Below are 27,323 nucleotides of genomic sequence, written 5' to 3'. Positions count from 1 at the left end.
TACAGGTCATGCTCCAACAGTCTACCAAGCACTCGACGCACCAGGGACACATGCTCGGCTCGTGTAGCGGAATATATTAGGATGTCATCAATATATACCACAACACCCTGTCCATGCAAGTCCCGAAAAATCTCGTCCACAAATGATTGGAAGACTGAAGGAGCATTCATTAACCCGTATGGCATGACGAGGTACTCATAGTGACCCGAGGTGGTACTGAATGCTGTCTTCCACTCATCTCCCTCCCTAATGCGCACCAGGTTGTACACGCTCCTGAGATCTAATTTTGTGAAGAATCGCGCCCCGTGTAATGACTCCGTCATACTAGCAATCAGAGGAAGAGGATAGCTGTATTTGATGGTGATCTGATTTAAACCACGGTAATCAATACACAGGCGTAAACCCCCATCCTTCTTCATCACAAAAAATAAACTTGAGGAAGCAGGGGAAGTAGACGGCCGTATGTAACCCTGTCTCAAAGATTCGGTGACGTAGGTTTCCATAGCGGCCGTCTCCTCCTGAGATAGAGGATACACGTGACTACGTGGAAGCGCAGCGCCTACCTGGAGGTCTATCGCACAATCCCCCTGTCGATGAGGTGGTAATTGAGTCGCCTTCCTCTTACTGAAGGCGAGAGCCAAATCGGCGTACTCAGGTGGAATATGCAAGGCGGGAACTTGGTTCGGGCTTTCCACCGTCGTTGCCCCTACGGAAACGCCTAAACACCGCCCAGTACACTGATTAGACCATCCCTGGAGAGTTCTCTGCTGCCATGAAATGTTGGGGTCATGAGCTGTTAACCAGGGAAGCCCCAACACCACAGGAAATGCAGGAGAATCAATCAAATACAACCGTACTATCTCCTCATGACCCTCCTGCGTTTTCATCCGGAGAGGCGCCGTGACCTCCCTAATCAACCCAGACCCCAACGGGCGGCTATCTAGGGCATGAATGGGGAAGGGCACATCAACAGGCACGATAGGAATCCCTAACTTATAGGTGAACTGGCGATCAATGAAATTCCCAGCTGCACCTGAATCTACTAGCGCCTTATGCTGGGAGTGAGGAGAAACCTCGGGAAACACCACTTTAATACACATATGATCAGCAGAGAGCTCTGGATGAGTTGGGTGCCTACTCACCGGGAAAGACCCATCAGTGCGTCGCCCACTGCCTCGATTCCTAGGAGACCTTCCCCAGCACCGACCAGCAGTGTGTCCTCTGCGGCCACAGTTGGTGCAGGGGACGGCCTCCCTCCTGGTCTCCCTTTTGGTCTCCCTAGCACCAGCACCCCCGAGCTCCATAGGGGTCGGCTCGGAAGTGCTGGGGGATGGAATGGACGGCCCCGAATCCGGACGTCCGCGGGTAGCCAACAGGGTATCCAGGCGAATCGACATGTCCACCAGCTGGTCAAAGCTGAGGTTGGTGTCCCTGCAGGCTAATTCCCGACGCACGTCCTCCTTCAGGCTGCATCTGTAGTGGTCGATGAGGGCCCTCTCATTCCATCCCATGTTGGCGGCTAGCGTCCGGAAGTCCAGCGCGAACTCCTGCGCGCTCCTCCTCCCCTGTCTAAGGTGGAATAGACGCTCACCCGCCGCTTTACCCTCTGGGGGATGATCGAATACTGCCCGGAAGCGGCGGGTGAACTCCGCATAGCTGACCGTAGCGGCGTCTATCCCACCCCATTCGGCGTTGGCCCACTCCAGCGCCTTGCCGGACAGACAGGAGATGAGGGCGGACACGCTCTCGTATCCCGAGGGCGCCGGGTGAATGGTTGCTAGGTAGAGTTCAACCTGGAGTAGGAAACCCTGACACCCGGCCGCGGTGCCATAATAAGCCCTCGGGAGCGAGAGCCGAATCCCACTGGACTCCGGAGATGGACCGATGGGTATGGCTGATGGTGGTGGCATCGTAGGAGGAGGTGTGGGCAAACCTCCCCTCTCCCATCGCCTCAAGGTGTCCATCACTTCTTGCATGGTGGTACCCAGGTGCTGGATCCTGGCCTCTTAGGATTACGCGCTCCTCCAGTGATCCCCTAGGCACAACCGATCCTGCTGACTCCATGGTGGTGTGTTATTCTGTCAGAACGGCGACAGTGAAATGCGGTAGGTGAAGTCGCACGCAGGACACAGAGCTACTGGAAACCTTACTTTAATGAAAGTCGCCAGTGAAAAGAAACTGTCTCCAAACAACGGAGAAAACAAACAACCCGCACACTGCCGATGACGCAAACAATAACACACAACACACAATGCACGACAGAGGGTTGAATAGGGAATACAATACAACATAATGGGGAACAGGTGTACACAATCAGGACACAACAAGTCAAACACCGAAACATAGATCGGTGGCAGCTAGTACTCCGGGGACGACGAACGCCGAAGCCTGCCCGAGCAGGGAAGAGGAGCAGCCTCGGCTGATTCCGTGACACTTGATTGATATCCAGATACAATGGGTCCCTGGCTATCTCCAGAGGTGGTCTGGAAGATCTGATCACAATCAGATCCCAATGGATCTTTCAATTGTCTACACCTGTCTAAAAATGTGGGCACAATCAGAATAGCTAAATGGGGCTAATAACTCACACACTTAAATCACTCAGTATATTGACCTATAGCTGTAAACACTGGCTAGGTTCGGGTAAACCATTTCTATAACACATTTTGAACAGGTGATGGTACAGGGATGGGTGTGTTTTTGTTTGTGTGTTCTTGTTTAGAAAGGAGGGGACACTTGGGTGTGGAAGTAGGTCAGAATATACCTCCTCACACACACATTCAAATACACACTTGTTCTCTCACACAAACATACTGAGTTGGCTATGCTTGTCAGGTCATTGGAGTTTCTAAGCCCCCCAGAGGAGGGGATGGGAGGTCTCTACGCTGTCATCATTATGTCTCTATTCTCTCTATCTTATCTGCTGTTTGGAGAGGGTGAGTCTAGCTCCACTGTGTGTGTGTGTGTGTGTGTGTGTGTGTGTGTGTGTGTGTGTGTGTGTGTGTGTGTGTGTGTGTGTGTGTGTGTGTACGAGTATGTGTGTCTCATTCTTTCTTTGAATGTTTGCAGATTGAAGGATTTGTTTAGTCCATCATTCCCTGAAGGCTCTAAATGCCATTAATGTTCTTTTGAAGAATAGCCCACGGGGGGGAAGTATGAAAAACAAACAAAAAAACAAAACATGTATGCACTCACTAACTGTAAGTCGCGCGTTTGCTAAATGACTAAAATGTAAAAATGTAGTCATATTGCATATTCAACCGTTGTCTTTGGGTCTTGTTTTTACTCTCTCTGCCCACTAGGGGTCCTATCCTAGCTGACAGACTCATTCTACTGTAGCCCTCATCTGTAGCACAAATAACTTTCCCAATATTTCAAATAGTCTATAATCGCGGGAAAACACAGGTTGGAAAGCAAATGGCTCCTGCTAAAAAGAGTATTATCTAATCTGTCAGCTGTAGGCTACCAAAATATTTAATCAACTTGTCTTCCAAATATTGTTTTACAAAGTAAAATGAGAGAGAGAGAGAGAGAGAGGCTTTTGGCATGAGCGCATATGCCATCACCAGGGAGTGAGCTGCGCATCATTGGGTGAGTCAGTGAAACTGGAAAGCATTTTTAGGACTATAATTTCCTCCTCATATTGTAGCATACAATATGTCTCCACACACCTAGGCCTAGGCTATTGATGGATTCAAGACAAGGTCGTTTTCATTGACCTCAGATTCTTAGTTTGTCAGTGTCAAAGTAGCCTGTCATTTCGATTTGTGCTTTTGAGACAACTGGGAACTCTGAAAAAAACTAGGTTGAATCATTACATCAGTGATCTTCAGGCCGGAAAGTCGGAGCTCTTGAAGAGGCCAGAGTTCCCCACGTGGAATTCCGAGTTGGATGACCGTTCAAAGCAAATTTTCCCAGTCCAAGCTTATTCTTCCCCAATTTCCCAGTTGTCTTGAACGCACTGAAGTCGGAAATCAGAGATTTCCCAGCTCCGAGTCCCAGTTGTTTTTAACTTGGCATTAAAAAAGATTATGCCAAAGTCTCCAGTCATGTAAAATGGCGTAGAATTGCATGAAATGCGTTTATAAAAGGCCAACAATTTCCCAGACCCTAGGTCACAAAAAAAGATTCCCATGTGTGCAACTTCTGTAAATGCCTCTACTTACTGCTGTATGCCACTATGCAAATGTGATGATATGTATGCAATGCTTTATTATAAAGGTGATATTTTTTCCTCATGCGTTCCAGTACCTCAGAACTCCCCAGGTCACCCCCCTCTCGCGCTCACATTTTGTTCCGGCACCTCCCGATTTACAAATTAAGCCCTGCTGTAGAGACTCTGTGTCTCTACAGCAGAAATAATTTGGCCTGTTTAAAGTGATCAAGAGAGAGAAAGAGAGAAAGGGGTTCGAAATATATGACTAAAAGGATATGGAGTGGAGTGAGTATTGAATGGAGCTTATTAGCTTTAGTTATCCCAGCTCAGTGTGTGAATACAGCATTCATCCATATGCCAAGGCTTCATGTACCAAGAATTCAGCTTCATAACAAGGCAAGCTGTTCTTAATTTATAATAGGCTGTGTTTGGTTTTGATGGCAGTGTGTGTGTGTGTGTGTGTGTGTGTGTGTGTGTGTGTGTGTGTGTGTGTGCTTGCGTGTACACAGCTTTCTGATGGTCTTTATATGTGTGTTTGTTGTGTCTGTGTGTCCCCTCCCCCGCCTCCCACTCCACTCTGCACTCGGACCTCATCCTGACAGATGAGTGAGTGTATTTGATAACAGCATTACTGTATGGAGGATTAGAGAGGTAGGCGATAGGGCTAAATGAGAGCTGTGTGTGTTGTTTAGCACTAGTTAGATTAACTCTCTGGAGGTGATGTTTATTAGTTCACTGAGACTGTGTCACTCCTCTCCTCACCCGCAGTGGTGTAAAGTACTTAAGAAAAAATACTTTAAAGTACTACTTAAGTAGTTTTTTGGGGTATCTGTACTTTACTTTCCTTTTTTTTTTTTGACAACTTTTACTTTTACTTCACTACATTCCTAAAGAAAAGAATGTACTTTTTACTCCATACATTTTCCCTGATACCCAAAAGTACTTGTTACATTTTGAATGCTTAGCAGGACAGGAAAATTGTCCAATTCACACACTTATCAAGAGAACATCCCTGGTCATCCCTACTGCCTCTGATCTGGAGGACTCACTAAACATAAATGCCTGCATGTTGTGGTGTGCCCCTGACTATCCGTAAATTTCAAAAACCAGAAAATTGTGCCATCTGGTTTGCTTAATATAAGCAATTTTCAATGATTTATACTTGTACTTTTACTTTTGATACTTAAGTATATTTAAAACCAAATACTTTTAGTCTTTTACTCAAGTAGTATTTTACTGGGTGACTTTCACTTTTACTTGAGTCATTTTCTATTAAGGTATCTTTACTTTTACTGAAGTATGACAATTGGGTACTTTTTCCACCACTGCCTAGTGAATTAAATAGCAACAGTGTGTGCTTGTGTTTATGTGTGTGTGTGTGTGTGTGTGTGTGTGTGTGTGTATGTGAGCGTGTGTGTGTGTTTATAGTCATCACTGTGGAGCCTTTGGCTTTTTTATACCACATCAATAGCTTTGGCTTCGGCCCTGTGTATAACTGTGTATTGATGACTGGGGATGTTTGGGGAGGAGGGGTATAGAGTGGTAAAGAGGAGGGGTAAGAAGGGGTGGAGAGGAGAGAGGGAGGAGATGAGAGAAGGAGGATATCAGAGGAGAGAATGGAAGAACACCAGAAGAGGGAGCAGAGGAGAAGAGGAGAGGAGAGGACAAGATAGAGGGAGGAGGAGAAGAGGGAGGAGAGCTGATTATACAACTAGAGAACACATCTGCGAGGCCAATTTACCAGCTGACAGATAGAATGAGGTGAAGAGTACTGCAGGAGAAAAGAGGTGCTGGAGGGTAATAAAGTAGGGATGTTTTTCCTCTCCTCTCATTCTGTCGTTCTCTCCCTGACGACACTCATAATGTCATCAGACCTTACCCAGCTAACAACAAACGTTCTCACAACTTTAGAGAACGTTCCCTTAAAAGCCTCATTAGGTCATTACATATCATTTTCATAGGAATGTTCCAATGATGTGCAAGGACTGTTTCCAAGAGACCATTCCCTTAACCTCTACTGCATCGGTGTCCCATAATCGGGACAGTTCTTGCTCAGTACGGACAATGTGACTAGAATGACGTTGTATACAAAAGCAAACTTTCCCGAGCATAGACATGAATTGTTAATTTAACTGTGGTGTCCAATTTACAGTAGCTATTACAGCGATAAAATACCATGCTATGGTTTGAGGATAGTGCACAACATCAAAACACTTTAATCACGGCGACAGGTTTGATACATTCACATCTGAAGGTAAATAATGTACTTTCATTCAGTAATCTTGCTCTGATTTGTCATCCTGAGGGTCCCAGAGATAAAATCCAGTGTAGTTTTGTTTGATAAAATCAATTTTTGTATCCTAACATGATCCATGTTGTATACAGTGTTCCGCCTTAATTCTGACTTGTTCAACTTGCAACAAAGCATTTCGACGTACAATAAATGCTACACCTTGTTTCACCCGGTCAAGTTCTGTTTTTCTGCTATCCTCAGATACTCAAGAAGGCAACCAAATTTTTATCAGCATTCTGCATGACATATAGGCTGCACAAAAGTTATTTTTGTCCACCAAGGGCTGATCTCATTACACACCAATGAGATGGGCGGTGTTCACTTGATTGACTGTATCTTTGTCCTATCATTTGGAAGATGGCTTGTGACCATCCATCTTCCTCTTGATCACATTCCAGAAGTTTTCAATGGGGTTCAGGTCTGGAGATTGGGCTGGCCATGACAGGATCTGGTGGTCCTCCATCCACACCTTGATTGACCTGGCTGTGTGGCATGGCGCATTGTCCTGCTGGAAAAAACAATCCTCAGAGTTGGGGAACAATGTCAGAGCAAAAGGAAGCAAGTTTTCTTCCAGGACAACCTTGTACGTGGCTTGATTCATGCGTCCTTCACAAAGACAAATCTGCCCGATTCCAGCCTTGCTGAAGCACCCCCAGATCATCACCGATCCTCCACCAAATTTCACAGTGGGTGCGAGACACTGTGGCTTGTAGGCCTCTCCAGGTCTCCGTCTAACCATTAGACGACCAGGTGTTGGGCAAAGCTGAAAATTGGACTCATCAGAGAAGATGACCTTACTCCAGTCCTCTACGGTCCAATCCTTATGGTCTTTTGCAAACCTCAGCCTGGCTCTTCTTTGCTTCTCATTGGTGAAGGGCTTTTTTCTAGCTTTGCACGACTTCAGCCCTGCCCCTAGGAGCCTGTATCGAACCGTCCTCGCCGTGCACTTCACCCCAGCTGCCGTTTGCCATTCTTTTTGTAGGTCACTTGATGTCATCCTATGGTTGTTGAGTGACATTCGAATGAGTTGGCGGTCATCCCGGTCAGTAGAGAGTCGTTTTCGCCCTCTGCCGGTCTGTAGCTTTGTTGTCCCCAATGTCTGCTGCTTGACCTTGTTCTTATGAACCACCGTCTTTGAAATTTGAAGGATGGAAGCAACCTGACACTCACTGTATCCCTCTGCCAGTAAAGCCAGAATTGAACCCTTCTTTTCCTCACTCAAAACTTTCCTTTTCAACTCTTTTGGCATGGTCAATAGTTATTTTTTGATTAATATTACTTTTGAGGTACTATTAGCACTGTTTTTGCCATCCAGCTGGTCCTATTGCAAGAGGATAGTGATGACCACAGCAGTGGTTTTTATACTTTTCCTCATTAAATAAGATTTGGTTCATGTGATCACCTAATCAGTACCTAATTCAGTAGAATGAGGTGTGCCTGTGTTGGAATTCAACAGACACTGGAATGGAATGGCTGTCATACATGTAGAGATGCTGATGTAAGAAAAATTTGCAGTGGTCTCTTAACTTTTTCCAGAGCTGTATATCACTGTGGTGAAATATATTTACCAATAGTGAATGAGACGCTCAAGGACCAAAGCCACAGCATGTGATGGTCGACATAAAATACACATTGGCTATGCTAATACGTTGTAGGTCTGTAAATATATAAAAAAGCGAGTGCAGGGGAGGTAAAGCCAGTGGAGGCTGGTGAGGGGAGGATAGCTCATGGCTTTTGTATATAAATATATACATAGAGAGACCTACAATGTATAGCCTGTGTATTTTATGTTGACTATGTCATGCTGTCGCTGTGGTTTTCGAGTGTCTTATTTACTATTCGTACACTTTTTCATAATAATGATTTTGTTCCACAAACTCTATATAATGTATATATATATATATATATATATATATATATATATATATATATATATATATATATATATATATATATATATATATATATATATATGTTTATAGATACACTACCGGTCAAAGGTTTTAGAACACCTACTGATTCAAGGGTTTTTCTTTATTTTTACTATTTTCTAAATTGTAGAATAATAGTGAAGACATCAAAACTATGAAATAACACATATCATGTAGTAACCCCAAAAGTGTTAAACAAATCAAAATATATTTTCTATTTGAGATTCTTCAAAAAGACACCCTTTGCCTTGATGAAAGCTTTGCACACTCTTGGCATTCTCTCAACCAGCTTCACCTGGAATGCTTTTCCAACAGTCTTGAAGGAGTTCCCACATATGATGAGCACCTGTTGGCTGCTTTTCATTCACTCTGCGGTCTGACTCATCCCAAACCATCTCAATTGGGTTGAGGTCATGGGATTGTGGAGGCCAGGTCATCTGATGCTGTGGTAGCCATGCTGGTTAAGTGTGCCTTGAATTCTAAATAAATCAAAGACAGTGTCACCAGCAAAGCACCCCCACACCATAACACCTCCTCCTTCATGCTTTACGGTGGGAAATACACATGTGGAGATCATCCGTTCACAAAGACACGGCGGTTGGAACCACACATCTCTAATTTGGACTCCAGACTAAAGGAAAAATGTCCATCGATCTAATATCCATTGCTCGTGTTTTTGGCCCAAGCAAGTCTCTTCTTCTTATTGGTGTCCTTTAGTAGTGGTTTCTTTACAGAAATTTGACCATGAAAGCTTGATTCACACAGTCCCCTCTGAACAGTTGATGTTGAGATGTGTCTGTTACTTGAACACTGTGAAGCATTTATTTGGGCTGCAATTTCTGAGGCAGAGGATAATGAACTTAAAGTATTGATGCAGGGCTCACCCCCTGCTAAAATAAAGGTAATAATAAAATAAGTCATAATAAACTTGAGTTCTTACTGATTAAAAAAAAAATCTTAAATAGTGGTAAAGACTCTGACTCAGATGACCTCTTGGGGCCAACTCCAAAGAGACCACATTCAAGTCCTCCATCCCCCACTCATTCAAATGTAGAAACGGTTTCATTCAGTCTGACCCCTGCTGCTGTCTCTGGCTCCACACCCACCCCCGCCCAGCCATCTAGAGGTGTAAAGAGGCCAGAAAAGAAGCGGAGGATCGTTGGACCGTTGGCACACTGTGCTAGAGGATGACGTGGAGCCACTTCCACCAACATTTAGACAGAAAAGGCAGCCAGGACCTCAGCTGGACATGACTGGAGAGTACAGCTTCCTTCTTCTTTTCCAGATGTTTTTCTCCTTGTCAGTTCTTGGTTTGCTGGTGTCTAACACCAACAATTATGGGGCTAAGAAGCAAGCAGGAAAGAAAGAGGCATGGAAGCCCATTTCTATCCAAGACCAATGCTGTTACATCTCACTGGTCATTTACAGGGGCTTGTGAAGTTGAAGAACCTGAAGGACTACTGGAGAACATCAACACTCTACCAACTGCCTTTTCCCACCACTGTCATGTCTTCTACCAGATTTCTTACTATCTCGCGGGCGCTTCATATCAGTGACCCACAAGCTGACGACAACAATGAGAAGAAGAAGCTTTGGTAGGCTCTGCAAAATCAAACCTCTCTACTCCAGCATGGTTGAGGCCTGCAAGACCCATTTTCAGCCCGCCCAGAACCTGTCCATAGATGAGAGGATGGTAGCCTCAAAGTCTAGAATTGGCCTCAAACAATATATGCATAACAAGCCAACAAAATGGGGTTAAAAACTGTTTGTTTTGGCCGATTATGTGTGTGCCTACACTTGGAATTGTTTTGTTTACGAGGGGAAATCCATCTCAGCCACCGGTAAGGGACTTAGTTATGATTCCGTTATTATTTGAATTATTGGATTTTGCACTGCTGGGGACGGGCTACAAACTGTTTGTGGATAACTTTTACACAAGCCCTACCCTGTTTACAGACCTGAGGAAGCTGAATGCATGATCTTGTGGCACCATTCGTCCCAACAGTGGGTTTTCCCAAAACAAAAGTAAACGACATGCCTAAGTGGGCTGATAGGGGTGCCATGCGATGGATTCGTAAAGATGGCCTGCTCTTTGTGAAGTGGATGGATACCAGAGAGGTGGTCATGTGCACCACTGTCCACAAATCGTACAGTGGCGATCACGTCAGCAGGCATGTGAAGGACGCTAATGGGGCATGGACCAAGAAAAATATCCCCATTCCAGCTGCTGTAAAGGATTACAACAAGAGCATGGGAGGTGTGTACCTGTCAGATGCGCTGATAGGCTACTACAATGTTCTCCACAAGACGATGAAATGGTACAAGACATTGTTCTATCACTTCATCGACATTGTTGTGGTGAATGCATTTATCCTCCAGAAGGAAATGGCTAAGAGCTGTGGACAGAGAGCTGCTCATCCAGGAGCTTGCTGACTACGGCACAAAGTCCACTGCAGCACCTTCTGTCCCCTCTACCTTTGTCCCCTCTACTCCTGCCACCAGTGGTGTTCACCTGCCAAAATACATAACTGCAGACATGAATGTGCCTCAGGGCCAAAAGGGCACAGCTGGGAGGCGTCATTGTAATCTGTGTCACAAGAAAGCTCCCATCACCTGCACTACTTGTTCTGTTACCCTCTGCTTTACAGCAGAAAGAAACTGCTATGGGTCTTGGCATCAGCAGCACAATTATGTGTAGAGGACTGAGGGTGTTCTAAATACTGTAATTGTAAGTAGTGTGTAAATAGTATACATATATTTGTTTTCACTTTGTGTGTGGTTTGTGATGTGTTCACTTATGACATTAGATCAGTGTTGGCTGCTAACTTGGCCCTTATCTTAAATAGTTCACTTCTGTGTTGGGAGGCATTGGATCAGCATTCTCATCGCGTTTCCTGTTAGTACCTTTTATGTAGGGCAGCTAATGATCCATCATGTATGACATTCCTGGGAGTGTGTAAACTTGTATTTTTTATTACCATAGCATTTCTGTATGTTCTCTATTTTACCAATTCACCAATTCGCCCACTTGGAGGCCACTGGAGGTACATTTGGGCAAACTCGTGAGGGACACCTGGGTGACTTCATACTAAATGTTATGTAGCTCCCTCATTCTTAAAGGTGTCAGTCTGAAACTTCTCACATATACTGTTTCCCTCTTGTAGACAACATCTAAATTACCTCCAGCTTCCTATCTGATTGTATTGCTCTTCTTTTTCATGTCAAATATGATGCAACAAAAATAAAAATAGAAAACGTATGTTTTTTTGTTTTTATCTTTTACCAGATCTTGTTCTCCTACATTAATTTCACATTTCCACAAACTTCAAAGTGTTTCCTTTCAAATAGTACCAAGAATATGCATATCCTTGCTTCAGGTGCTGAGCTACAGGCAGTTAGATTTGGGTATGTCATTTTAGGCGGAAATTGAAAAGAAGGGTCGGATCCTTAAAAGGTTAATGTCATGGTTACCATGTTCTCAGAATATTCAATATTAATGTTCTAGACATGTTTCATGGGAACGTTGCAAGAACATTCATGTGTCCAGTTTTCTGAGGGTTAGGAGAATATTCCATTAACGTCACACCAAACATACCCAGAACATGATTGACATGCATGTTCTCAGAATTTAAGATATTAATATTCTAGACACATTTCATGGAGATGTTGCAAGAACATTACTGTGTCCAATAACGGTTAAAACATAGGACGTTCTATCATGGTCCGCCAGAGGTTTTTGTTTAGTACCCAGCTTGTTCCGGGGATGTCCCTAAATAAGTTTTTAGGACGTTGCCTGATGTTCCCAAAGAAACGTTCTCTGAAAAAATATGTGTTTCTTTACACACCGCCCTGGCTGTTGCCAAGCCCATCAAGGCCCTGATTGGTGAACCACTGATCCATTTACAGCTCTTTGTCTGTTGGCAAGGTTAGGGATACCCACACACACAAACAGTGCTTTTAACATACAATGTTTTCAACTTACATATTTGACACACTTTTACATACATGATTACATTGTGCATGTTCATTTGCTCAGTAATTATTATTAAATAATCTCTCGTTCCCTCTCTCTCCTCTCCTCCCTGGCTTAGTAGATGACACCTCATCAATACATCCATGAGAAGAATCATCTCTAATAAACGTTCCTCCTGAGCTCTCTGTGTGTGTTTGTGTGGGTGTGTGTGTGTGTGCATGCGTGTGCGACAGGAGGCTAGTATGTTTCTAAAAGTAGCCTGTGCTCAATACAGACATATGCATTACTGTCAACATCGATTGGAGGAGCAGGTTACAGCATGGTGTTTGTTTTGTTGTCAAACCCCCACAGATATCAGCAGTTATGTCAGATTGTGTTCCCTGTCATATTGTGTGCCCCCCTGTAGTGTGTCAACCAAGGACAGGCTAAGTCGGCATTATGAGAATGACATGCCATGCCGTTGTGTTCCCTGGTGTTGTGTACTGCTGAGAAATCCATCACATTAATGAGATGTCTAGTGCAGAGACTCTAGTAAACAAACAACACAGACATGACTTACAAACAGATAGAGAGTGAAGGAGAAAGGCATTGCAAAGGGAGAGAGAGACTCTTTTGACCTTTTATCTTTCTTTAATGATACATCCTCATTTCATTTCATTTCATTAAAACCTCACCACCCCCCCACCCCTTTAAAACCAAATAGCCCCTGTGCTGCATACTCACCTTGCCCTCTACCCCACGATACAAAACAACACCACACATCACAATAACCAAAACCTCACCACTTCTACAATGCCCCCCCCCCCCCCCCCTCAAACTCAAATTCCACCATAAGGCGAGCAGAGACCATCCCATTAAATAATAGTAAAGGGTCTGTTATCCCTCCACCTTTGACCATGTTCCTCCTTGTTAGCCAAATAGCCAACTTCGCCTGAGCAAACGAAGTTTGGCCATTTCCTTATTCGAATACCTGTGCCCCATTATAAACATCCCGACAGTAAACTCAACCCCCAACCTCACACACAGACATTCCAACAGAGACAGTAATGGCATTAACTTGGCGCACACAGAAAACACATTCCCCTTGCCACTGATGTGCCTTCACTCTTGTTAGGCTCCTAATGTTCCTCACCTTAATGCAGAGGTTGTAGAGGGCTTTACCTCCCACCGCCTCAAACGCCCACAGGCCCGGAGTGTTAAAATCTAAGAAGTCCTCCAGACCCCCAGTCCACAGTCTCTGCCGTCACCTGCAGTGGCGGAAACATTGGCGGCCCCTCCCCCTTTGACTGCTCAAACACCCCCCTTACCGGCTCAGACAGTGCCTCCTGGACCTCCCCCAGGAATCTCTCCAGCAGCCTAAGAGATGTTAGTCCTGTTTGTTGTGCCAGGACTTCCAGGGTTTTCCACCCCTCTTCCCTCAGCAGCCACAGGTCACCCAGCCTTAGTAAACCCGCTGCCATCAGTCGCCTCTGCAGGGTGGCCGAATGAACTGATCTCAAAAGGATGGCTGGGTTGTGGAAGACAGGCTCCTCCCACACCCACAGCCCAGGCGCCACACACCCTTCTGGTGTGGGCCTTAGCAGCTGCCAGGCCCTCAGCACCGCAGAGTAAAGGTCAGAGAGACCTGCTGTACTCAGCCTCTCCAGCCTCATGAGGAACAACTGCCTGTCCAACCCTAATCCGCCAGCTCTCCTCAGCAGCGCGCAGGCTGGTTCCCTCCAGCCGACATCCGTATGGTACAGCAGTCTCTGTGAACCTTCTCTCCAGTTCCACCAGGCCCTGTCCTCCTTTGTGGACGGACATGTACAACACTGCCGCCCTCAGCCAGTGATGGCCCGACCAGAAAAAATCCACCAGCTTGCGTTGCAGGTCTGCGAGCAGACAGACAGAGCAGGACAGACAGTTTATGCCACAGGGAGGATCACCCCAGGTTGTTGATTATCAGCACCCTCCCTCTATATGACACTTGGGACAGGAGCCACCTCCACCTGGCCAGTCTTGACACCACTGCCTGTGACAGCCCGTCCCAGTTCTTCCTGAGCCACCTCTCCGAGCCCAGGTACACCCCCAAAATGTTAAGCCCTTCACAACCCCATTGCAAACCCCCTGGAAGCCCCACATAACAGAGCTTCGCTCTTAACCCAGTTCACCTTAGCTGACGAAACTCCCTCATACACCTTCAGACTAGTCTCTAGTGCCTGCATGTCCTGTCCATCCCTGACCATCACAGAGATGTCATCTGCATACGCCAACACTGCTATGCCTGTAAACGTCTGTCCAGCACACTACCCGCAGTCTCCCAAAAAAAAGGCTTAATGGCTAGTGTATATAACTACCCCGATATAGGGCATCCTTGTCTAATGCCCCACCTCACCCAGACTGGCCTACTGAGCCCCCCTCCCACCTTGACCATACATGACGCCCCAGCATACAACGTCTTCACACATGCCAAAAACCTTTCCCCAAACCCAAACACAGACATCACATTAAAGAGATACTCATGGTCCACTCTATCAAATGCCTTCTCTTGGTCTAAAGAGACCATTTCAAAGTTCACATTAGAAACTCTTGAGAAGTCCAACATACTATACTATAGAGTCACGATGGGACTTCAGTCTGTTAGCGAGGACCTTGGCAAATATCGTGTAGTACTCTCCTACCCCGACGCACTCATGCAACATGCAAAGGAAGTCCAGTCCAATTATTCCCCAGAATATTTTATGAAACTCCACTGGGAGTCCATCAACCCCCAGTGCACAGCGGGGGACATCTGGGTTACGGCCTCAGCCAGTTCATGGGACAACAGGGAAATTTCAATTTCATCCCTCTGTGCCAGAGAGAGTTTAGGGAGTTCTGCAAACAAAACCTGAGCACACATAGGATCACACAGTTCTGCCCTATACAACTCAGTATAAAACTCCACAGTTTAAAACTCTTTGCTTTAACCTGGAAAAAATTGCCCAGGTCCCTACGTAATTCAGCTAAATTAGCCTGGAGGCCTACATTGCCTTGCCCCACCAGCTCTACCTCCACCTCACTGATACTACGCTCGAGTTCCCCCACAACTCTCATAGTCTCTGAGGATGAGAGAGCTGTATACTGTTGACAGAAAATAATTTGGACTTTTCCCACATCCCACCATTGACTCAGAGACTCATACTTCTCTCTTCGCTGCCCCCCACCTTTCCCAAAAAGTCTGGAAACCTGAGCAAAAGGTGGCATCTTGTAAGAGCTTTACATTAAACTTCCAATAGGATGCCTTCCAAAGCCCTGGTGAAATAGACAGCTGAGCCGGGAGAATGGAAGCACCCAACAGCCTATTGCTCTGATTCTTAATTTCTGCTTTTACTACAAGCAGTCTACTCCTACACACCTCCTTTGAGGAGCACATTTTTACGGACAGACCCAGTGCAAAAAGGACTGCCACCCCTGCACTAACATTTGTTCCATGGCTCAGCACACTTGTCCCTTTCCACTAGAGCCCCCAGTCGACTTCATTCACCACATCACTATGCGTCTCCTGCAGAAACAACACCTGTACTTTTTTTTGTTTAACATATTGACCCAACAGACTCCTCTTTCCCGCATCTCTGGCGCCATTTATATTAAGCGAGTCCACCCGAAGAGTCTCTATAAGAAGTGGGAGAAAAGCCAGCAAAGAAAGAGACCAATAGCAAAGCTCAAAAAGCCCCAGTGCCAGAAAAAAACCTATTCATTTAAACAGTGTCTGAAGGTAGACCTTTACGCACGGTTGTGACCCACTTCCTCAACCTAAAACGTATCCTGGGTGAGAGGACACCATGCCCCTCATTTTTCAGAGGGTGTTGTACTGATCTTACAAAACTTCCCGGATCACAAAAAAAAGCTTCAAGATTAACCTTCTTTTCCCTTTAGTCTCATTCAGGAATCTTGACAGTTCCCTCACTGTGTACTTTGATCCCTCTGCCTGACTGGCTGTCAGCTCTGGACCCATTGAGGAGGAGTCTGAAAAGAAAGCCTCCTCATCGTCCTCTTCCTCAGACTCACCTTCCTCCTCCTCATCTCTATCTCCCATCCTGCCCACCTGCCCTTTCTCTCTGGTCGGGGCCTCCCCCCCAGCACCAGGCAAAGGTTCCTTGGTGCCTTTGACCACACCAGCCTCTCCCCTCCCACCTCCTTTCTTCTCCCCCTTTTTCCTCTTCCGCATGATACCCTCCTCCACCCCCCCTAGTCGCTTACCCTTCTCCACTATACTCTCCTCATCCACTAGCATAGCCTGACTAGGCCCAGCCTCATCTACACCACCCTCCATAACATGACTAGACCCAGTCTCAGCTACACCACCATCCATAGCATGACTAGACCCAGCCTCAGCTACGCCACCATCTACAGCATGACTAGACCCAGCCTAATCTACACCACCATCTATAACAAGACTAAGCCCAGACTCTGCTGCCTGCGTCTCATGGCCCCCTGCACGTTGACCTCGATTTCCCCCATTGGCGCTTGTACCCTCACCTTGTCTACGGCCTTTATGTGGGCATCCAAATCCCCATACTCAAAACACTGCAGACTATCTGTGCTGGAAAACCCGGCGTAGAGCCCCTCCCCATGCCTCACTTTAAAATGCACATTTAACTGTTGCTCATTGTTGTTCAGAAACTTGAACACTTGCCTCCGGAACTAAACAACATGCTTGACGCTGTCTGCTTGAAAACCTGCCGACAGTACACAAAAACCGCTAGAAAACTTGCCAAAACGACTCAGCTCTTTCCGGATTTGATCATCCGTAATAAACGGAGGCAGATTCGCAACTACAACCCTTGTCGAAGGAGTCGAAAGAGGAGAAATCGGCACACTGGACGCTCTGGCCGTGGAGTAGGGTTGATCCGAGCGTTCTGACCTAACAACAGCAGTCAAGCACCCAAGCTAACTGGCTAACGTTGGTTAGCTTGCTAGCTACTTCCAGACACAAATGAGGGAACAGCTCACTTTGACCATTTTACTCGCCGTAGCAGAGCTGGTTAGGCTGTTTTTATGTTATCCAGAGTGTTGGTGACTGCAACTGTGCTGCTGGCAACAATGTAATTAATGTTTACTGACACCGCCCATATTCAACGGGTGTTGAGCGTTTGTAAATTTGTCAGTTATTCTATGCTCTGGCACACTCAGACGAGTGCTCTGAAATCGATAGCCAGAGCGAATATACCAGCCACGAATATCGACAGTTGTCGCAGTGATATCATGGACATTCTATTGAAATGGTTACCTGCATAGTGGAGTCTTTTGCTTGCATAGTGGATTATTTTGTTTAGACATGTAGCTAGCTAGCTAGCTAAACAATTAACCATAATCCCAACTCATAATGTTACTACCCTGCATGAATCAGCAGGTAGCTAACCAACAAGATTCAATGTTAGCTAGCTAGCTAACATTAGGCTATAACTAGCAATGCAAATGGCTCTGAGATGCAAATAATATTACTACACAGATCATACACGTAATGTTAGCTAGCGAGCCAGCCAGCTAACGTTAGCTAGCTAGCTAACAGTACGCTTTAACTTGAAATGAAAATGACTTTCTGACTAAATTAGAAACGTGTAATATCTGAAAATGTAGCTAGCTAGACTATCTTACCGTATACATGGATGGACGCTTCTCCATCTCTGTCACAGATGCCATGGTTGCCAGGTGTTTTATACAACATCCTTCTGTGTGTTCTCTTTTCGACTCCGTCTGCATATTTGCAATCAAACGCCAGACATTTCTCCATCTCCTTAGCTATCATTTAAAACTCGGCCCTCCAGAAAGTGGAGAGCAACACCTTGGCAGTTCTACTACGTGATGTCTTTTTTAAAAACCTGTTAGAAAGGATTACCTACACATACTCACCAGCTCATGTTATAGACAGAAGCGTGCTACATGGCAGACCAATCCGAACTCATCTCTCTGCATTTCCAGCCCATCCATTATCTCAGCCAATCATGGCTAGCGGGAAGGTTCCTGTCTTTTTCTGTGGCTAAACCAAGTAGGCTCATAATGAAACAATTGTATTCATATTTACAGATGGCATACAGGTTTGTTATTAAGGCACATGAAAGTTCACATGTTCCAGAAGGCATTTCTGCCAAAAAAAGAAAAGTTTACGGTCAAACGGCTCTCCTGTGATGTAGTGACGCACGACATACGCCTAGTTTCCTGAAATTAGTCACATTTAATAATGATGGAGGCCACTATGTTCTTGGGGACCTTCAATGCTGCAGACATTTTTTTGTACTATTCCCCAGATCTGTGCCTCAACACAATCCTGTCTCGGAGCTCTACGGACATTTCCTTCGACCTCATGGCTTGGTTTTTGCTCTGACATGCACTGTCAACTATGGGACCTTATATAGACAGGTGTTTGCCTTTCCAAAACATGTCCAATCAATTGAATTTACCACAGGTGGACTCCAATCAAGTTGTAGAAACATCTCAAGGATGATCAATGGAAACAGGATGCACCTGAGCTCAATTTCGAGTTTCATAGCTAAGGGTCTGAATACTTATGTAAATCGGGTATTTAAAAATAAAAACTTTGTCATTATGGGGTATTGTGTGTAGATTGATGAGGAATTGTTTTATTAAATCCATTTTAGAATAAGGCTGTAACTTAACAAAATGTGGAAAAAGTAAAGAGGTCTGAATACTTTCCGAAGGGACTGTATATATATATTTGAGTTGACCAGCCATGGATGCTTTCTGTATTCACAAAGCATGGGAGAAGAGCTCTGATGTGTAGTGCTAGTGCAAAAACCAAAACGTGCACCAATGTGGGGCATCAGGACCGAGTTTGGGAAACCCTGGTTTAGGAGAGAATACGGAAATTAATAAGCTAGAGTTACACTCACAAGTGGGGAGGAGAGACCCTCTCATCTCTCTCTTTCTCTCTTCTTGTCTTGCTTTAACATTTCTCTGCTCTCATGCACTCTATTTGTCTCACTCCATTCCTCTTTCCCCCTGTCGTGTAGTGAAACAGTACTCTGGTTTTAAATGAATCGGGTTTTGATCTGTCTCTACCTTCCTGTGATTGGGTCCATCTTTGTGATTCATTGTTTTGATTAAACATCAGTCTAAGCCATTCAATTTGACCAGTGTTCCTCCATCTAACTGTTGTCTCCACCCACTCTCTGCTAAGATGCATCTGTTGCTGTTTCTCCTGAAGCTACTACTGAAGGGAATTTGTGTTGGTGTTTACGTAACCTAGATAATGAAATATTGCATTAATTATGTCGGTAGAGGTTTACTGCATACTGCAAGAGTGTGTATTGAGACTGCCAAAACATCTAATTAGACATTTATTAAAAAAGTTAAACAGTTATTTCTGTAGTAGTGAAATAGTTATTTCTTTAAAAGCTGTTGTCTCTGTTGTCATGCCTGTTGTCGAGTTTGGTTCTTCCAAACATTTTCAGCCAGTTACCTTGGAAACTACATTAGGCAAATCAATGAAGGTAATATCACTGGTCATACCTCCCTCTCCTCCCTGTCTCTCTCTCTCTCTTTTTCTCCCGCTGTCTTTCTCACCATCTCCCTTTACGCTGCCTCTGTCTCTCTCTCTTACCCTCCCGCCTCCCCTTCACTCTCTCTCCCCCTTCCCTGCCTCTCCCTCTTGTTGTCTCCCACATCTACCTCAGTCAGTCACTCTATCTCTCCTTCACACACACACAACCACAGCCAAAGGACTAGCAGACAGCACTCTTCCCCTGATTATTTTACTCAAACAGGAGGACAGGAAAGAGAGCAGAAAGGAAAAGAAGAAGGGAAGCGAGTAGAGGAGAAGAGTTTGACTTTCCCTGTGATGTTGGAGGAGGCAGGGGGAATCTTTACCGGATGGTAGTCCAGGACTGATCCATTATTGGGGCTGTATGGACATCTATTTCTAGCTCTGGGGAGGAGGGGGGGGGGGGGGGGGGGGCAGAGGGGCCATCTGAGCCCAGGATGGGGAGGAGGGGTTCTGGAGGAGGGACCAGAGTAATCTAACCAGCTCTCTTAACTGTTGCTGCAGGAGATTATGGAATAGTGGGACTTTTTTTTGTGGATACTTGGTGACCACTTGGGTTCAATTGGGTGTACCCACCTTGAATCTGGTTGGCCCAGCTTTGTGCTTCTGGTACAGGCAGAGGGACTGCTCTGTTTGGGGAAAGAGGCACAGGATATAGGTCTAATCTGGCACAAGGGACTGGGTTTGGCTGGGCCTGGTTCAATGAGATCGTGTCCCCAGGATGTTGAGTCTGGATGGGCTGGAGATGATAGCTCTCCTTGTGGTGATGGGACTGTTCTTCAAAGTCCTGGAGCAATTTGGACTCTTCGAAGTTGTAGGAGAGGAAGGTAATGGACGGGGTGGGGGGGGGGGGGGGGGGATGAATGTGTTATTATTATTTCTGAAATAATTGTATTTAATCAAATTTGATACAATTTGTATTTATTTTTAATTTGATTTACTCACACCATATTATCAGTATAAAATGTTGCAAAGTCTAGAAAGTCTAGATATTAACCTTGAGTGGCTACTACAGGGAACTTGGCATTTTGGCTTCTTTGACTACCATTTTGGCTTTAGCTTTAGCTTAAGCCCACATGTTGGTTTGAACAAGAATCAGAACAAGTTCAGCTAGAACCAACTAAATTCCTGCAGGTCAGGTTTGACAGACTGAAAGAGAAATCGAAAGATTAAGAGAGAACATACAGAAAACATGAATGAATTTGTCATAAAGATGAATGGCACCCTAATATTGTCTTAATATTTTGTCTTTGATGACCTTAATGACCCTATCAAAATAACAGCTATTTTCAGTTTGTTGAGAAATTGCAGTTTAAAATATGCTGTAAAATATAACAGAAGCAAAGACAGTACAGTATGAAGATAGGCAGAAACTGCTTCTCCAATAGAAATCCCTGATCACACTTGTAGTTGGCAAGCTAAGCTCATGTGCAGAAACACGTCATCAGGTATAACGGTCGTCTCGTGCCAAACTGCACATGTGCAAGCCATCAAATCAAAGGAACTCCTTCAATATAAAATAGTTTGTGAGGAAAATTTTAACATTTCAGTTTGTCACTTTCACGAGGTCGGAGTAATCACATTCAACTACTTAAGACATTGCCTCAAATCTAGGTTGTGTCTTTAGATCTCAAGAAAAATAACAACTAAGGAAGAATTTTTCACTTCTCTCCTTGACTTCTCAAACCTAAAACAGGCTTGGTCTGTTTCGCAAGCGTACCCGGAAGTCTTGCGATGTTGCGCCTCTGGGTTTAGAAACTCTGTGCTAGAAGGACTCTTTTGTGCCTATTCACCTTATGTTGCCCCGCCCACTTGAGCCAGTTCCTTATCTAACACAATTGTTTTCCAACTTCCAGCCAATTGACAAGCAAGCAAAACTATTGTTAAATAAATTATTAAATAAAGTGCACAGAATTTGAAAGATGTATTAATTCGGGGGCACCGTGAGAGTTAAGATACTCTTCAAAGAGGTAGGGTTTCAGACATTTTCGAAAGGTGGGCAGGGACTCTGCTGTCCTGACCTTAGGTGGAAGCTTGTTAAACCATTGGGGTGCCAGGACAGAGAAGAGCTTGGACTGGGCTAAGCGGGATCTGCCCTCCCGTAGGGTTGGGAGGGCCAAGAGACCAGAGTTGGCGTAATGGAGTGCTCGGGTTGGGATGTAGGGTTTGAGCATAGCCTGAAGGTAAGGAGGTGCAGTTCCCCTTGCTGCTCTGTAGGCAAGCACCAGGGTCTTGAAGATGATGCGAGCTTAGACTGGAAGCCAGTGGGGTGTGCAGAGGAGCGGGGAGACATGAGAGAACTTAGGAAGGTTGAACACCAGGCGAGCTACGGCATTTTGGATGTTACAGGGGTTTGATGGCACAAGCGGGGAGCCCAGCCAACAGAGAGTTGCAGTAGTCTAGACGGGAGATGACAAGTGCCTGGATTAGGACCTGTGCCGCTTCCTGTGTGAGGAAAGGTCGTACTCTACGGATGTTGTAGAGCATGAACCTGCAGGATCGAGTCACTGCTTTTATGTTTGCAGAGAACAACAAGGTGTTGTTCAGGGTCACGCCAAGGTTATTTTCACCAGTGGAGGCTGATGGGAGGAACTATAGGAGGACGGGCTTATTGTAATGGTTGGAATGGAATCAATGCAACGGTATCAAATATATCAAAACCACATGTTTGACTCCATTCCATTTATCCCATTCCAGCCATTACAATGAGACTGTCCTCCTATAGCTCCTCCCACCAGCCTCCTCTGCTTTGCACTCTGGGAGGGGGACATCATGGAGTTGTCAACCATGATGGAGAGGCCTTGGAGCGGACAGGACTTTCCCGGGAGGAAGGCGTTTTGTCAAGGTTGAGCTTGGCCGACATCCAAGCTCAGATGTCTGCCAGGCACGCAGAGATGCATGTCGCCACCTGGGTGTCAGAAGGGGGGAAGGAGAAGAGAAGATGAGTGTCATCTGCATAGCAATGATAGGAGATACAATGTGAGGATATGACAGAGCCAAGTGACTTGGTGTAAAGAGAAAAGAGGAGAGGGCCTAGAACCGAGCCCTGGAGGACACCAGTAGTGAGAGCACGTGGTACAGACACAGATCCTCTCCATGCCACCTAGTAGCATGCTAGGTAGTGCTAGGTATCAACAGCCAATCCAGTAGGGGCTGGAATCTATAGTAAGCTTCGATTGGTACATTTTACATTTACATTTTAGTCATTTAGCAGACGCTCTTATCCAGAGCGACTTACAGTTAGTGAGTGCATGCGTAAATCACGCTCCAATATCGCCAAGGAATTGACTGACGGGTGACAGGACGTGTTGACATGTATTTGGTTCAACATGGGGATTTGTATTTGTCTGTTTAGAAGTTTGAAATGGGGGATCGTAAATCTGGAGGTTGCATTGAGGATTTCACATACCTGGGCGGTGTCATCAGCAAAGACAACAAAGTATGAACGCTACCTATTGCTATTGTTTTACCTGAGACCAAAGAGCTACGACTTCATAGGTGTCTCTTTAGGGACCACATGTATAAACTTTCAAGTACTCTAGCCTAAAAACCCTAAGGTAGAAAAGGGAATCTGATTCAGAGTCAACTAGGTACATTATGGCCTCACATCTACTGTAAGTTTTCATCTCGATAGTCTGACTATTTATGGTTTATGGAAGTATAATGTGATATTATATTTTAATTAGAAGATAAAGATTTCATCTCAGCAGCTGTGTTTTATAGGAAGTGAAACCCGAGTGTTTAGCTAGCACTGCGATGCAGTGCCTTAGACCACTGCGCCACTCGGGAGTTAGGAGTTACATTCTCTTTTTTTATACAGGACCAATGATGCATTCTGTCATCTCTCAGCTTATACATTTTTTTTAATAAAATGTAAATAAGGGGAAGTTTGCAGGGTTTTGGTCATGATAAGTCAGCATTTTATGATTTAAAAATAAAACAATGAATGTTGAATTGCCCACCATGGTAGATGCAGACAAGGACACTATTTCAATCCTGATTGGGATATCCTTGTTAGGACAAAATAAAGATGGTAGGGAGAGAGGATCAATGAGGGAGAGTGAGGGTGAGAATGGAGGAAAAAGGGAATGGAGGAATGGGGAGAGAGAGCAGGAGCAGGGGAGAAAGCATGGATGAGGGGGATAAGGAGGAATGGAGTGAGAGAAAGTGGATGGGGAGGAGAGAGATATATATTCAGTAAGTGCTGGTAAATTGCTTAGTGGTAAGTACAGGCCATTTACACTCCCATCTCAATCTCAGTAATGGCTGTTCAATAGCAGCACCGCCTATTGTGGGAGTCTGAGGTGCATTTACAGCCATCTATTCTAGAGGGACAGAAAGGGTCTCTTTTGTTTTGTCTCTTTTGCATTACATTACATGGGGGGGCTCTGATTGATTGCCTTAACAATGCAAATTATATCTGGTCCGGGCTCTGGCTGGGCCGCTCAAGGACATTCAGAGACTTGTCCCGAAGCCACTCCTGCGTTGTCTTGGATGTGTGCTTATGGTCGTTGTCCTGTTGGAAGGTGAACCTTCGCCCCAGTCTGAGGTCCTGAGAGCTCTGGAGCAGGTTTTCATCAAGGATCTCGCTCCGTTCATCTTTCCCTCAATCCTGACTAGTCTCCCAGCCCCTGCCGCTGAAAAACATCCCTACAGCATGATGCTGCCAAGGGCATGCTTCACCGTAGGGATGGTGCCAGGTTTCCTCCAGACGTGACGCTTGGCATTCAGGCCAAAGAGTTCAATCTTGGTTTCATCAGACCAGAGAATCTTGTTTCTCATGGTCTGAGAGTCCTTTAGGTGCCTTTTGGCAAACTCCAAGCAGGCTGTCATGTGCCTTAAACTGAGGATGACTTTTACTGAGGAGTGGCTTCTGTCTGGCCACTCTACCATAAAGGCCTGATTGGTGGAGTGCTGCAGAGATGGTTGTCCTTCTGGAAGGTTCTCCCATCTCCACAGAGGAACTCTAGAGCTCTGTCAGAGTGACCTTCGGGTTCTTGGTCACCTCCCTGACCAAGGCCCTTCTCACCCGATTGCTCAGTTTGGCTGAACGGTCAGCTCTAGGAAGAGTCTTGGTGGTTCCAAACTTCTTCCATTTAAGAATGATGGAGGCCACTGGGTTCTTGGGGACCTTCAATGCTGCAGAAATGTTTTGGTACACTCCCCCAGGTCTGTGCTTCGACACAGTCCTGTCTCGGAGCTCTACGGACAATTCCTTCGACCTCATGGCTTGGTTTTTGCTTTGACATGCACACTGCCCTATCCCATCTGGACAAGAGGAATACATATGTAAAAATGCTGTTCATTGACCATAGCTCAGCATTCAACACCATAGTACCCTCCAAGCTCATCATTAAGCTCAAGGTCTGGGTCTGAACCCCGCCCTGTGCAACTGGGTCCTGGACTTCCTGACGGGCCGCCCCCAGGTGGTGAAAGTAGGAAACAACACTCCACTTCGCTGATCCTAAACACTAGGGCCCCACAAGGGTGCGTGCTCAGCCCACTCCTGTACTCCCTGTTCACCCATGACTGCGTGGCCAAGCACGCCTTCAACTCAATCATCATGTTTGCAGATGACACAATAGTAGTAGGCTTGATTACCAACAATGACGAGACAGCCTACAGGGAGGAGGTGAGGGCTCTGGGACTGTGGTGCCAGGAAAATAACCTCTCACTCAATGTCAACAAAACAAAGGAGATGATCGGGGACTTTAAGAAACAGCAGAGGGTGCACCCCCCCTATCCACATCGACGGGACCGCAGTGGATAAGGTGGAAAGCTTCAAGTTCCTTGACGTACACATCACCGACAAACTGAAATGGACCACCCACACTGACGGTGTGGTGAAGAAGGCGCAACAGAGCCTCTTCAACCTCAGGAGGCTAAAGAAATGTGGCTTGGCACCTCACAAACTTTTACAGATGCACAATTGAGAGCATCCTGTCGGGCTGTATCACCGCCTCGTACGGCAACTGCACCGCCCGCAACCGCAAGGCTCTCCAGAGGGTGGTGCAGTCTGCACAACGCATTACCAGGGGCAAACTACACGCCCTCCAGGACACCTACAGCACCCAATGTCACAGGAAGGCCAAAAAGATCATCAAGGACATCAACCACCCGAGCCACTGCCTGTTCACCCTGCCATCATCCAGAAGGCGAGATCAGTACAGGTGCATCAAAGCTGGGACCAAGAGAATGAAAAACAGCTTCTATCTCAAGGCCAGCAGACTGTTAAATAGCCATCTTTAGCACATTAGAGGCTGCTGCCTATAGACATAGACTAGAAATCACTGGCCACTTTAAGAAATGGAACACTAGCCACTTTAATAATGTTTACATATCATGCATTACTCATCTCATATGTATATACTGTATTCTATACTATTCTACAGTATCTTAGTCACTTTAATAATGTTTACATATCTTGCATTACTCATATCATATGTACTGTATATACTGTATTCTATATATACTGTATCTTAATCCATGCCGCTCTGACATCACTCGTCCATATATGTATATATTCTTAATTCATTCCTTACTTAGATTTGTGTGTATTGGGTATATGTTGTGAAATTGTTAGAAATTACTTGTTAGATACTGTATTACTGCACTGTCGGATCTAGAAGCACAAACATTTCGCTACACCTGCAATAACATCTGCTAAACACGTGTCTGTGACAAATAAAATTTGATTTGATTTGATTTGAACTGTGGGACCTTACATAGACAGGTATGTGCCTTTCCAAATCATGTCCAATCAATTGAATTTACTACAGGTGGACTCCAATCAAGTTGTAGAAACATCTCAAGGATGATCAATGGAAACACGATGCACCTGAGCTCAATTTCGAGTCTCATAGCAAAGGGTCTGAATCCTTATGTAAATAAGGTATTTAAGTTTTTTATTTTTAATACATTTGCAAAAATGTCTAAAAACCTGTTTTCGCTTTGTCATTATTGGGTATTGTGTGTAGATTGATGAGGACATTTTTTTTTCTTTAATCCATTTTAGAATAAGGCTGTAACATAATGTTGCTTGATCGGTGGTTAGGCTATTAGCTGGCCAAAATTAGGCTACATGGAAAGTGCAATATTGTTAATATAACCATATGTTTTTGCGTGTTTTCAGAGAATTTATGTCAATCACATTAAGCATCTCCAATCCAAAGTTAAATCTAGAATTGGCTTCCTATTTCGCAACAAAGCCTCCTTCACTCATGCTGCTTAACATGCCCTCGTAAAACTGACTATCGTACCGATCCTTGACTTCGGCGATGTCATTTACAAAATAGCTTCCAACACTCCACTCAGCAAATTGGATGTAGTCTATCACAGTGCCATCCGTTTTGTCACCAAAGCCCCATATACTACCCACCATTGTGACCTGTACGCTCTCGTTGGCTGGCCCTCACTACATATTCGTCGCCAAACCCACTGGCTGCAGGTCA

At 45.2% G+C, this 27,323-nt stretch overlaps 1 protein-coding gene across 4 annotated transcripts in view; it reads left to right on the top strand.

Annotated features, from left to right (window-relative positions):
• LOC311129788 (A-type potassium channel modulatory protein KCNIP2) overlaps positions 1-27,323 on the top strand; it is a gene marked incomplete at both ends in the record, with an annotated part of 266,529 nt that overhangs the window by 212,506 nt on the left and 26,700 nt on the right. For 2 of the 4 annotated variants that reach the window (XM_084162231.1, XM_084162229.1), the window contains one exon: positions 20,594-20,699. The exons of the other annotated variants lie outside the window; for them this stretch is intronic. In XM_084162231.1, coding sequence (XP_084018357.1) covers positions 20,594-20,699 — 106 coding nt within the window. Of the gene's footprint in view, positions 1-20,593; positions 20,700-27,323 lie in introns of those variants that run through there. 4 annotated transcript variants of the gene reach the window in all.

The sequence above is a fragment of the Coregonus lavaretus genome, assembly GCF_964263955.1.
Source record: "Coregonus lavaretus genome assembly, chromosome: 1".
In the NCBI taxonomy this organism is placed as follows: domain Eukaryota; kingdom Metazoa; phylum Chordata; class Actinopteri; order Salmoniformes; family Salmonidae; genus Coregonus; species Coregonus lavaretus.
This window is presented reverse-complemented; position numbering and strand designations above follow the sequence as displayed.